The sequence below is a fragment of the Caretta caretta genome, chromosome 2, assembly GCF_965140235.1.
Source record: "Caretta caretta isolate rCarCar2 chromosome 2, rCarCar1.hap1, whole genome shotgun sequence".
Lineage (NCBI taxonomy): Eukaryota > Metazoa > Chordata > Testudines > Cheloniidae > Caretta > Caretta caretta.
The window spans coordinates 181,426,129-181,439,943 of record NC_134207.1 but is presented as its reverse complement, the minus strand read 5'-3'; the positions used below and the strand labels follow the sequence as shown (position 1 = coordinate 181,439,943).

Sequence of the window (13,815 nt, the reverse complement as noted above, 5' to 3'; positions counted from 1 at the left end):
TTGGAGACCAGAGTAACTGAACTAGAGGAGCTAAGGGACACCGAGGTACATAGATGAGACTTTCTGGGACACAGTAGAATGGTCCCAACCCCGGTCTGACAGCCCCTGTGTATTGAAGAGGATGAAAGCTGCAGGGAAGGAGAACATCCAACATGACAGAGGAAAATGATCCCATAGTTGGGACCCTCCTTCCAGATGATGATGTGGTACCTTCTTGCACTGAGGATACCTCTCTGGGGGAGGGAACTCCAGTTATTAGGAAGTCACAGGTAATAGTTACGGGGGATTCAATCATTAGAAACATAGTTAGCTGGGTTTGTGATGACCAGGAGAACCACATGGTGACTTGCCCAACTAGTGCGTAGGTTGCAGATTGCTCAAGATATCTAGATAGACTTATGTGTAGTGCCAGGGAGGAGCTGGTGGTCATGGTACACGTAGGTACCAATGACATAGGGAAGGATAGGAGAGAGGTCCTGGAGGCCAAATTTAGGTTGCTAGGTAAGAGATTGAAGTCCAGGACCTCCATGGTAGCATTTTCTGAAATGTTTCCAGTTCCATGAGCAGGGCCAGTTTGACAGGCCGAACTGCAGGGTCTCAATGTGTGGTTGAGACAATGGCGTAGGGAGGAGGGGTTTAAATTTATTAGAAACTTGGGAAACTTTTGGGAAAGGGGAAGCCTATACAGGAACGAGGGGCTCCACCTAAACCAAAATGCTGGCACTTAAAATTAAAAAGGTCATAGAGCAGTTTTTAAACTAAGGGCTGGGGGAAAGCCGACAGGTGCGGAGGAGCACGTGGCTTGGACAGAGGCATTCCTTAGGGGAGGATCTATTAATGGTGATTCTCTGTATCCTAGTAAAGAGGAGAGGATGGATGATGATAAAATACGGGTAGGATCTGAGGAGAAACAATCAAATGGAAAAGAGTCCCATTCAATTACATCATGTAATGGCAGACAGCTAAAAATTGACAAGTTTTTAAAGTGCTTATATACAAATGCTAGAAGTCTAAATGATAAGATGGGTGAACTAGAGTGCCTTGTATTAAATGAGGATAATCAATGGGACACAGTAATGCCAGGGTACAAAATATATCGGAAGGACAGAACAGGTCGTGCTGGTGGGGGAATGGCACTATATATGAAAGGAAGCGTAGAATCAAATGAAATAAAAATCTTAAATGAACCAAACTGAACCATAGAATCTCTATGAATCGTAATTCCATGCTCTAATAATAAGAATATAGCTGTAGGGATATATTACCGACAACCTGACCAGGACATTGATAGTGACTGTGAAATGCTCAGGGAGATTAGAGAGGCTATAAAAATTTTAAAATTCAATAATAATGCGGGATTTCAACTATCCCCATATTGACTGGGTACATGTCACCTCAGGATGGGATGTAGAAATAAAGCTTGTTGACACCTTACATGACTGCTTCTTGGAGCAGCTAGTCCTAGAACCCACAAGAGGAGAGGCAATTCTTGATTTAGTCCTAAGTGCAGCACAGGATGTGGTCCAAGAGGTGAATACAGCTGGACCGCTTGGTAATAGTGACCATAATGTAATTAAATTTAACATCCTTGTGGCAGGGAAAACACCACAGCAGCCCAACACTGTAGCATTTAATTTCAGAAAGGGGGACTACATAAAAATGAGAAAACTAGCTCAACAAAAATTAAAAGGTGCAGTGCCAAAAGTGCAATCCCTGCAAGCTGCATGGAAACTTTTTAAAGACAACATAATAGAGACTCAACTTAAATGTATACCCCAAATTAAAGAACACAGTAAGAGAACCAAAAAAGTGCCATCGTGGTTAAACAATGAAGTAAAAGAAGCAGTGAGAGACAAAAAGGCATCCTGTAAAAAGTGGAAGTTAAATCCTACTGAGGAAAATAGAGAGGAGCATAAACTCTGACAAATGAAGTGTAAAAATATAATTAGGAAGGCCAAGAAAGAATTTGAAGAAAAGTTAGCCAAAGACTCAAAAAGTAATAGCAAAAAATTTTTTGAGTACATCAGAATCAGGAAGCCTGCTAAACAACTCGTGGGGTCACTGGATGATCGAGGTGCTAAAGGAGCACTCAAGGACGATAAAACCACTGCAGAGAAACTAAATGAATTCTTTGCATCGGTCTTCATGGCTGAGGATATGAAGGAAATTCCCAAACACAAGCCATTCTTTTTAGGTGACAAATCTGAGGCACTGTTGCAGATTGAGGGGCCATTAGAAGAGGTTTTGGAACAAACTGATAAACTAAACACCAGGACCAGCTGGTATTCACCCAAGAGTTCTGAAGGAACTCAAATGTGAAATTGCAGAACTATTGACTGTGGTTTGTAACCTATCATTTAAATCAGCTTCTGTACCAAATGCCTGGAGGATAGCTATGGAAATCATGAAACCCTGGAGTGATAATTCCTCTCTCACTTCTGTGCAAGTAATCCTAGAAATCTCTTGACAATACAATACCAAATATATAATATAATAAAGGATAATAAAGCAAAATAGAAACAATTATCTTAACCAAAACTTCAACATTATTTTTGAAGATCTTACTATCATCTCTCTTCTTTGTATTGTTAACAATTTATTCTAGCTCTGGATAACATTTGCCAATTTGTTACTTGTTGATTATTTTACTGTATTACAGTAATATTTATTACAGCATTGTTCTGTTTTCCTTCTTCAATGCTTCTGATCAAAACATGCCAAATAGATAAAATGTAAATGTTTAGATTCTATTTTCATGCAAAACCCCTTAATGATAAAGTAGTAATGCAGAACAATGTCATCTAAATGTAAAATTTATAAATTCAGTGTTTCCCAGGGTTTCCCATAAAGCATGAATAGGTCTTTAAAAATAAGTCTCTAAAATTTTTTAAAACTCCGAAGACAGTTTTACTAAGCTGTTTGCCATGTGTCAAAGTTTTACTTAGCAAATGCATAGTCCTACAAGAATAGTGGTCAGCTAAGAGCTGAACAAAATTTCACTTTTCCATGCTAACTCAATTTCTTGGAACATTACATTGGCTTACCAAAAAGTAACAGCATTCATTTATTGGCTTGGTTTAATGTTTAAGTCCATGTCATTTAGGAAGAAAAGAAAATGGAATAATAAATTAGCGATCATCTTAAATATTGTGCAGTTTAAATATTTAATTTCTCAGAAAAGAAGAAAATATTTAAAGGATTAAATAAGATATGAAGCAACATAACTGTCTAAAATAAAACCTTTAACAATGACTAACATTAAAAAAAGCAGCACTTACATCATCAGCTACTCCAAATATTCGAGAAGTCAAATATTTCAAGGTGACTGTCCCAAATAACCAAGCAAATCCTTCAATGGCCTACAAAATAAAGGATACATTCAGACTGAAGGAGGACAACAGAAGAAAAAAAGCATCCTGGAGTTGTACAGTTAGTGGAAAAAGTTCTCTCGTGTGTTAGGAAAGTGTCAAGAATAAAGCAACTGACAATCACAAGAAGTGTTTGATTTGTAATTCAAAGTACATTCCAATAATTAGAGAACGCAGTAGTAATATTAAATCTTTTCCTATTGAAACTGAAAGATCTAGTACTGCTTTATGCACATTGCTCCAAGCACTACAGTTAAGACTCCCTCTTCTCTCCTAGTGCATTGAAACAGTATCACAGCAAGAGTGCAGTCAGCAGAAATGAGGTTTCCAGAATCTTATTTTTAGCTCCTTTTAATAAAAAATTAACATAATGGTTAACAGTGTAAGTATTAAAAGAGGATGAATAAAAACAAGCTAATGGAAAACAGCAGAACTGAGGCAGACTAGTTACAAGTTGAGGCATACATATGGTAATTTTAAAAATTGATATATATCCTATTTTGTTCCTTTCCTGAAATAGTTCAGTTAATCTAATGTAGGTAGCATGTCTTTCCATTTTTTAAAATTATTTTATTCTTGCTAATCACCTTTCTAGAGATGGTATTTCTTTTTTCAAGCAAAAGGGTGAAATATATTTGTGACATCTCAGGCATTGGCACCCTGACAGCAGGATTGTCTGGCTATGTAGACTCCCTCCTCAGGCCCTACGCTACCAGCACTCCCAGCTACCTTCGAGACACCACTGACTTCCTGAGGAAACTTCAATCCATCGGTGATCTTCCTGATAACACCATCCTGGCTACTATGGATGTAGAAGCCCTCTACACCAACATTCCACACAAAGATGGACTACAAGCCGTCAAGAACACTATCCCCGATAATGTCACGGCTAACCTGGTGGCTGAACTTTGTGACTTTGTCCTTACCCATAACTATTTCACATTTGGGGACAATGTATACCTTCAGATCAGCGGCACTGCTATGGGTACCCGCATGGCCCCACAGTATGCCAACATTTTTATGGCTGATTTAGAACAACGCTTCCTCAGCTCTCGTCCCCTAAAGCCCCTACTCTACTTGCGCTATATTGATGACATCTTCATCATCTGGACCCATGGAAAAGAAGCCCTTGAGGAATTCCACCATGATTTCAACAATTTCCATCCCACCACCAACCTCAGCCTGGTCCAGTCCACACAAGAGATCCACTTCCTGGACACTACAGTGCTAATAAACAATGGCCACATAAACACCACCCTATACCGGAAACCTACTGACCGCTATTCCTACCTGCATGCCTCCAGCTTTCACCCTGACCACACCACACGATCCATCGTCTACAGCCAAGCTCTGCGATACAACCACATTTGCTCCAACCCCTCAGACAGAGACAAACACCTACAAGATCTCTGTCAAGCTTTCTTACAACTACAATACCCACCTGCAGAAGTAAAGAAACAGATTGATAGAGCCAGAAGAGTTCCCAGAAGTTACCTACTACAGGACAGGCCTAACAAAGAAAATAACAGAACGCCACTAGCGGTCACCTTCAGCCCCCAACTAAAACCCCTCCAACGCATTATTAAGGATCTACAACCTATCCTAAAGGATGACCCAACACTCTCACAAGTCTTGGGAGACAGGCCAGTCCTTGCCTACAGACAGCCCCGCAACCTGAAGCAAATACTCACCAACAACCACATACCACACAACAGAACCACTAACCCAGGAACTTATCCTTGCAACAAAGCCCGTTGCCAATTGTGCCCACATATCTATTCAGGGGACACCATCACAGGGCCTAATAACATCAGCCACACTATCAGAGGCTCCTTCACCTGCACATCCACCAATGTGATATATGCCATCATGTGCCAGCAATGCCCCTCTGCCATGTACATTGGTCAAACTGGACAGTCTCTACGTAAAAGAATAAATGGACACAAATCAGATGTCAAGAATTATAACATTCATAAACCAGTCGGAGAACACTTCAATCTCTCTGGTCACGCAATCACAGACATGAAGGTCGCTATCTTAAAAAAAAATTGGATACTATTAATTTAGGCTTAAATAGAGACTGGGAGTGGCTAAGTCATTATGCAAGGTAGCCTGTTTCCTCTTGTTTTTTCCTACCCCCCCCCCCAGATGTTCTGGTTTAACTTGGATTTAAACTTGGAGAGTGGTCAGTTTAGATGAGCTACTACCAGCAGGAGAGTGAGTTTGTGTGTGTATGGGGGTGGGGGGGATGTGAGAAAACCTGGATCTATGCAGGAAATAGCCCGACTTGATTATGTAAAGAGTTGTCACTTTGGATGGGCTAGCACCAGCAGGAGAGTGAATTTGTGTGGGGGGGTGGAGGGTGAGAAAACCTGGATTTGTGCTGGAAATGGCCCACCTGTTGATCACTTTAGATAAGCTATTACCAGCAGGACAGTGGGGTGGGAGGAGGTATTGTTTCACATTCTCTGTGTGTATATAAAGTCTGCTGCAGTTTCCACGGTATACATCTGATGAAGTGAGCTGTAGCTCACGAAAGCTCATGCTCAAATAAATTGGTTAGTCTCTAAGGTGCCACAAGTACTCCTTTTCTATTTGTGACACTGCATCCCATATTCTTCATAGAGCTGGCTGGGAAGGGCCCATTCAGGTTGATGGGCCATTAGAAGAAAACAATAGGTCTTAGAAGAGGCTAATCTACCACAGGAAGTCCCTCCTGAGGATGCTGTAAACAATCTCTGACTCATGGCTGCTAGGACCCTTCAGGATCATGTGCCAGGTCACCTGGTACTGGACTCCATCTTGGGAATACCAGTGTTTTTCCACTGACTAGTGTGGGAAAGATGCTTGGAGTCAAAGGGGTCCTGCCCTATGCAAAAGCTATTTAAGGCAGGGGAGTGACATCATCGAGGTTCTTCACTGACTCCCCGCCCAAAGATGACTCCTGAAAACACCTAAGGAACGACGACTGAACTGGGGGGAAGTGCTGGATCCAGGATGAAGGAATTTTTAGCCTGAAAAAGAAACACCTGGGATTTTTAAGCTGGAAGCAAGTGCAACTGGCCCCTTAAGAATCTCTGCAACCTCCTGGAAACATCATTTAGGGTGAGAATTTGCTACTCATATCCAACCTCTTTAGTATGTTAAGCTTAGATTGAGTTTTTGTTTATTTGCAAGGTAACCTGCTTTGATCTGTTTGCTATCCCTTATAATCACTTAAAATCTATCTTTTGTAGTTAATAAATTTGTTTTTGCTTTATCACAAACCAGTGTGTGGAAGTCTTAACTTGGGGCAAAAGCTGTTGTATATTTCCTCTCCACATTGAGGGAGAGGGCGAATTTCATAAGCTTACGCTCTACAGATCCCTGTGCAGCACAAGTCGCTATAATTTTGGGTTTACACTTCAGAGGGGGGTGGGCACTTGAGTAGCTCCTAAGCTGTAGCCTCCCCATGCAGAGCTGATCACAGCAGTCTGTATGTACTGCAGCTGGTTGTGCCCCTACCTGTATGTGTGCTGAAGCCTGGGAGAGAGTTTAGTAGGCTGGTCACAGCCATACGGTGTAAAGAGCACCCAGATGGTGGGTCAGTGGGGCTCAGTGGTACCCCAGTTCCAGGTGGCACCCTGGGAGAACCCATCACATTTATTGGCTGCAGTTATAAGAAATTAAACAGAGTTGTTTAATTACAGAGTTGTTTAATTTCCACAAATTGGGACATTTTTCTAGCCTCAAAGTAAAAGGAATTTGCATCCATTATTTTTTAATCTAACTAGCTTCCTTTAAAATTAGGATTACGATTTGGAAATGATCCCCCTTATCATGGTATCCCCTCCAGAATTTTACTGTGTTCATTTTGTTTTGCAACTCTGGTGGGAGCCAATATTTAATCATACTTTTCCACTGGTATTCTCTCCATGATGGTCAACTTGTACTATCATCATTCTTTCAATCCTCTGGAGAAATTTGCTGTTCATATCTGTTTCTCAAACTAAATCACTTTGTCAGTATTGCCCTGAAGTTCTCAAGTAAGAGTGCATACAATTTGCTCTTTTAATCAGATATTGGATTATTTTTCAATTTCCTTCCATAGTTCTGTCTTGGAGATAAACCTAGTTTAAGTGGTCCAATTCTTATGATTTTGTAAATATTGTAACTAATTAGAAAATTCCTGTATTTTTAACTTCTAACAACTCTTACAGTGTGAAAGCTTTTAGTTCAATTTTGTCAAATTACTTATCCATTTTATTCCTTCTTGTGTCAGTTTTCCTTGTGGGATATTAGTCAACTTTGAGATGGATATTCAAAATATTACTTCAAACTATCAATTCTCACATATTCACTGCATTAGAAATACATGGATAATTTCCTGATTTGGCTGACCAATAAGTGGTAGTTCTTTTCTGATAAATTCAATTGGATTATCAATCCTTACCCATAAACTGACTTCTCTTCTACTCCTTTTCAGCAATTTTGGACTCAATTCAAGAATACCCTAAAATAATAATTAAAAATTAATGCACCTATTTTATGATATTTCCAATCATATTCTAGTAACGCATGAAAAAACTACGTATTTTTTTCTACAGAGCTTGACATGTCACCAAATGAACATCCTTAAAAAGTATAGTTCAAACCCATGTAACCTGTCGATCACATGACTGAATATCATAAGAACTGATACTCTTATTATTGCAGTTTCCATACACTGAATTAGAACCACTCTTCTCTCTTCCGGGCGAGAATCTATTTTATATAGTTTCAGGTTTTCTTGAAAAAACATCAAAGGCAATACAAGCACAGAAAGCGTGCCTATTTTCACCAGCAAAAAGAAACTTCAAAGTAAGGAATAATTACTAATTACAGCATAAAAAAATGTACACGAAGAATCCCCAAGGGAAGATGAGGTAGAATGACAGAAAAACATTACTAAACACAGAATCACTAGGTTTCCCTGCATTTTGTTACTAAGTTACAAATTTGTTACTAAGTTCTAAATTTTCCTCTTGTATGCCCTCTTCACCATCTTATGATAGCAAGAACTCTTACCGTCAGTGGATGTTACGAGCAATAAAAATCAGAAATGGGGCATTAACCGAAGAGCTGTAAGAAGCCTACTCTACACCAGACTAATGGCCATATGACATCAAGATTTCATTACAAATGATTAAACAACAAAGTTTTTTTTGTAACTAAGGACATTTTAGCTAACAAAGGAGCCATGGGGTGGCTCAGCATCCCTTTTTCTCAGAAAAGATCTAAGAGACAAAAAGTTAAAATAAAAAGACTGAGACATTGGGCTACCCTCCATGCCTCCAGGATGGAACATCAAGAGAGACTGGGGTGGAAATAGGCTCTCTTTAGTGTCCTCCTACTAGCCTTGATTGATAATTTTGTCTTCTTCCTTCCTGGAGTAAGTACATGATTTGCTTAGGTAAGTTTTCTCTGTAAAAAATAGTGGTGAGGAATATACTGGATGACAAACCTTTAATGACAGGTTTCAGAGTAACAGCCGTGTTAGTCTGTATTCGCAAAAAGAAAAGGAGTACTTGGACTAACCAATTTATTTGAGCATAAGCTTTCGTGAGCTACAGCTCAAATAAATTGGTTAGTCTCTAAGGTGCCACAAGTACTCCTTTTCTTTTTGCAAACCTTTAATGGTTTAAATAATGCTTGTAGCGTGTTCCTGAGTGAGTGGGCCTTCCAAGACTGTTTTCATATTGACGCACAATTTCTGATTATTGTTGCTTCTGTTATTGGTCATACTGTTCTGTACTATTTGCAGTTTTGGAAAAAGTATACATTTTAAGATTTTTTTTTTAATACTGCTTAAGCTTCAAAGAGAAACAAAAGCCACAGCTTTTACTTTAAAGTCCAATCAGTTAATCACGTATACCTTGTGTGTCAGATGTTCTACAAAATTTGCCAGCATATAAATAACTTTTAGTACCCTGTAAAACGTGATTGTTCTAGCCTTACACATGAAAAAGCGTAAGTCCATGTTCAGTTTCTCTTGTGTCAAAGCTTTGATGTGTCAACATTTTACTGACTTTATTAACCCTTCCCCATTCCCCAAACATCTCCCAAGACCACTGTTTCCTCTAAGCTGTGCACGCGCACACAGACCCTAAACCCTGCACATACGGTGAAACACCGCACACATAAAAATTTGCACAGAAGCACAACAATTTGCACAGAAGAAATTTTTTGCGCACACGGCCTGTCAAAAATTAGAGGGAACATTGCCCAAGACTAACCTTATCGATCTCATGGAAGTATAATCTTTTCTAACTATTTAGAGAAGTTACAATTCTCCATTTAATGCGCCAATCCATAGATAATAGTGCAGAAGTACATTCCTAAGCATCTGAAATGAGTTCTTCCAAAACTTACCCAGATAACTGCTAAAGAGGCAGCATAATATGATGTCAATAACATTGAGTTGCCAAACATCAAAACGAAACACAGTGCAAGAGATGCCTGAAATAAGAAAATACAAAAATCTCAGAATATCTAAACCATCAAGTAATTCTCTCAAATACAACATATAGTATAAATAAAATAATTAATAACTGACAGCAATACCATGGTTTTCTTTAAATATATCAATATCTACATACTATGCAGCAACTCTCTAAGCTAGAGACCCAGTTTACAGAACTGTATTGAGACAGGTTAGTAATAAAGATTTTAAATGATGGCAATGTAGCAAATGTGAACTACTATGATGATGCAAGTAACATGGAATAAAAGATTTAACAGAATATATTTCAACCCCTATTATATTCTTTTTTCATTTTCTTAAAAGCTTCTTCTGATGTTTTATTCATTCTGTCAAGTTATTTTGCTAGATCACTTACATATGCTGATAGTCAGAGACTCTCAGAGTCCCGTGGACAAAGTAGTAAAGAAATTTTGAGGAGGAAAAAAAAGGAGAGGTTACTCACCTTGTCCAATAACTGGAGTTCTTTGTGATATGTGTTCCTTTCGGTACTCTACTTCAGATGCGCATGCACCCTGTACCTTTGATCAGAGATTTTTGGCAGCAGTGCCTGTTTGGCCTTCACATGCGCACTCAACATGCTTATGCCTCGAAGAGAGGCTGTATAGGACCGTACAGGTAACCCACCTTCAGTTCCTTCTCTACTGCAAAGCCCCACATAGGGAACTCCAAAGCAAAGGGGAAGGAGGGCAGGTAGTGGAGCACCCAAAGGGGGACACATCTTGAACTCCAGTTTCTGCATAAAGTGAGCAACTGCTCTTTCCTTGAGTTGTGTCCCTGTGGGTGCTCCACTTCAAAGTGACTCCTTAGGTCAAGGAGACGGGAGGTTTAGAACAGAGTCCAGCGCTGAAGAGAGAACTGCACTGTCTACTGCAGCATCTGATCTAGCAGCATGAACCAAAGCATAACGGCTGGAAAAAGTATGCACTGAACTCCATGTTGCAGCTTTGCAGATCTCTCAGCAACTGGAACATTCTTGAGTAGGGCTAGACAGACAGACTGCAATCAAATAGAACATGCAGTCACTTGCAGGGGCGTTTGAGCATCAACCAAACCATTACATGCAATAATACATCCAAAGAGTCTCTTTGGGAGATAATGTATTCCCCAGACCTATCCTCAATAGAAACAAAAAGTCATGGGGACTTTTGGATGTTCTGGTTCTGTTCAAGTAAAAGGCCAATGCCCTCTCAACATCTAGCATATGGAAGATATTCTACGCAGGAAACTAATGTAGCTTAGGAAAGAGAACTGGAAAGTGAACAGTCTGGTTAATATGAAACAGAAGCCGCCTTAAGTAAAAATTTTGCAGGGGGTTGTAATGATACATTTTCCTTGGAGAACACAGTCAATGGAGGACCTGCCATTAGAGCCCCAATCTCTCCAACCCTTTGTGCAGAAGTGAAGGTCACCAAAAAGACTTGTCTTCATGGACAAATGTAACAGAGCATGTAGCTAGTAGTTCAAAAGGCTGTTTCATGGGATGGTTAAAAACAAGGTTGAAATCCCAAAGCAGAGTAGGATCACTAATCTGCAGGAAAAGGTTTGTAAGACTTTAAGAACCTCATTGTGATCAGATGTATGAAAATTAAGAAACCACCTAAACGTGTGTGGAAAGCTGTTATTAATGCTAAGGGAACCTTGATGGAATTCAGAGACCTGATGTTTTCAATTCCAATAGGTAATCCAAGATTGTGGAAAGAGATGACTGGACAGGTGAAAAATAACAGAGGTTACACCAAAGATGACGACATCTTCATTTCTGGAAGTAAGTGTGTCTTGTCGATTTCTCCCTGCTATTTAACAGCACATGTTGTACTCCCAATGAACAGGATGCCTCTAATCCTGAGAGCCATTGAGGAGCCATGCTTTGCGTTGCAGAATGTTCAGATTGGGGTGAAGTGTTTGACTCACATCCTGAGACAGTCAAGAATCGATGGGGAGTTGCCACAGAGAGCAGAAGGTGAGTCTGACAAGGTACGGATACAAAACTTGTCTTGGCCAAGTTGATATAATCAAAATGACCCTGGCTTGGTTGTGCTTGATCTTGTTGAGAACCTTTAAAAGGAATGACAGGTTTCAGAGTAGCAGCCGTGCTAGTTTGTATTCGCAAAAGAAAAGGAGTACTTGTGGCACCTTAGAGACTAACAAATTTATTTGAGCATAAGCTTTCGTGAGCTACAGCTCACTTCACCAGCTGTAGCTCACGAAAGCTTAAGCTCAAATAAATTTGTTAGTCTCTAAGGTGCCACAAGTACTCCTTTTCTTTTTAAAAGCAATGGAATTGGTGGAGACCCATAGAGAAAGACCCTTTGTCTATGTAACGAGAAAATCCTCAATCTCTAGGAGATGTCTGAGTCCTCCTCTGGAACAGAATTTTCTGCACTCCATGTTGCCTGCAGTGGCAAAAGGTTTCAAAGCTAGGACTATTTTGTTGGAGACTTGAGAGTCCAATTCTCATTAGCAATTTAGGGAAAAAATCCTCACTGACAGGAATGGCTCCTCAAAAGGAGAGGCACCTTTTAAAACCCATGTAGCCCAGCATCCCATATTCAAGAAAAAATATTGGACTCCTCAGAACCAGAAAAAAAAATTTTTTTGGAGGGGAGAAAGAAAATGAGAACAACAGTTCCAATAACTATAAACTACTAAACTACTATAAACTAAACTACTACTTACTATAATAACTCTAAAGAGAAAACAAGAACACACTAAATTCCAATTCTGGCCAAAGGCACCTGAGAAGGAACCAAGCATGCTGGAACAATTTTTATAGTGGGGGTGCTGCTGATGGAAACCATGTATTTGGTGTTTATTACTACTTCAAGCAGGGGGTGTAGCAGTACCCCTAATTCCAGCACCACTAGAAGGAACTGAAGGCTGTTTGCCCACACAGCCCTAAATAACCTGGGTATGGGGCAGGAGTATGTGTAGGGTGCATGAGCAGGCCGGACAAGCAACACTACCAAAAATCTCTGATCAAAGGCACAGGATGCATGTGCACCTGAACTGAAGCACCCAGAGGGACACTACTCAAACAACAACTTAATATTTCTGTCATACAGAAAGCTGTACATTTCAAATAAATAACACCATAAAAACTGGTAAACCAAAAATTTGATGCAGCACTTTGGTTATAGGCATACTTAACCATATCATAGTTTTCTCCAATATTTTTTTTTATTCAGTTGTAGCTGTCAACTATGCTGTTCTGGCAAGAATTACTCTGGATTTTACAAAAACATATGGATTCACAGGCCCAGCCAATGTCTCAGAAGCTGATATTGAATAGCCCGGGGATGTGCTTCCAAAATCCATTAGAAGGTAAAAGGACAAAATCCCTGAGGAGACTACTCCTTAAGAATCAGTTGATCCCACTGTGAGAGACCATAATCAGCAAGGGAAGAATCTGTAAGAATAAATTAAAACCCACTGGATGGCATAACAAAGTAAAGCATTTAATCTATAGAAGAGATGGGGAGGCACGATAACATATTGGAATGGGGAGAAGTGGAGGATGGAGATTGAGAATCAATTCCTGGGAAGAGAGAAAAGAATTCAAGAGAAGGACAGAAAGAACCAATGGGGGAAAGATAATCATAAGCCTATATTAAGTTGTTTCTTCTAGTAGGTGAACTATAGATCTTTGGATTCTCAATAATCTCCTCCTAACCAGTATATTGTTCAACAATGCATAATAGGATATTTCTTAAGTCTTAATGACTGCACCGCATTTAAAGCGGGGCAAACGTTGGCTGGGCTTGCCGAGGGAGGGCAGCTGTGCTTTATGGCTGGGGGGGTGGTGGAGGTGGTCCGAGACTGCTACAAAAGGTGAACGGTGGTCAGCTTCGCGGCGCTGACTCATCCCCCAGGAATGTGAGGTCTGACGGCCATAAAGGTGCAAGCTCCGGCGAGGGAAGCCCCTTTTTTCCATGCAGCAGGCAAGGC

The 13,815-nt window shown here is 40.0% G+C and overlaps 1 protein-coding gene across 1 annotated transcript in view; it reads right to left on the bottom strand.

The window, feature by feature from the left end:
• DPY19L1 (dpy-19 like C-mannosyltransferase 1) overlaps positions 1-13,815 on the bottom strand; it is a 99,599-nt gene that overhangs the window by 32,958 nt on the left and 52,826 nt on the right. Inside the window, exons 12-14 of the mRNA XM_048839070.2 lie at positions 9,759-9,845; positions 7,801-7,860; positions 3,279-3,359 (exon numbers count right to left, since the gene is read on the bottom strand). Of these exons, the coding sequence (XP_048695027.1) occupies positions 3,279-3,359; positions 7,801-7,860; positions 9,759-9,845 (228 nt within the window). The remainder of the gene's footprint in view (positions 1-3,278; positions 3,360-7,800; positions 7,861-9,758; positions 9,846-13,815) is intronic.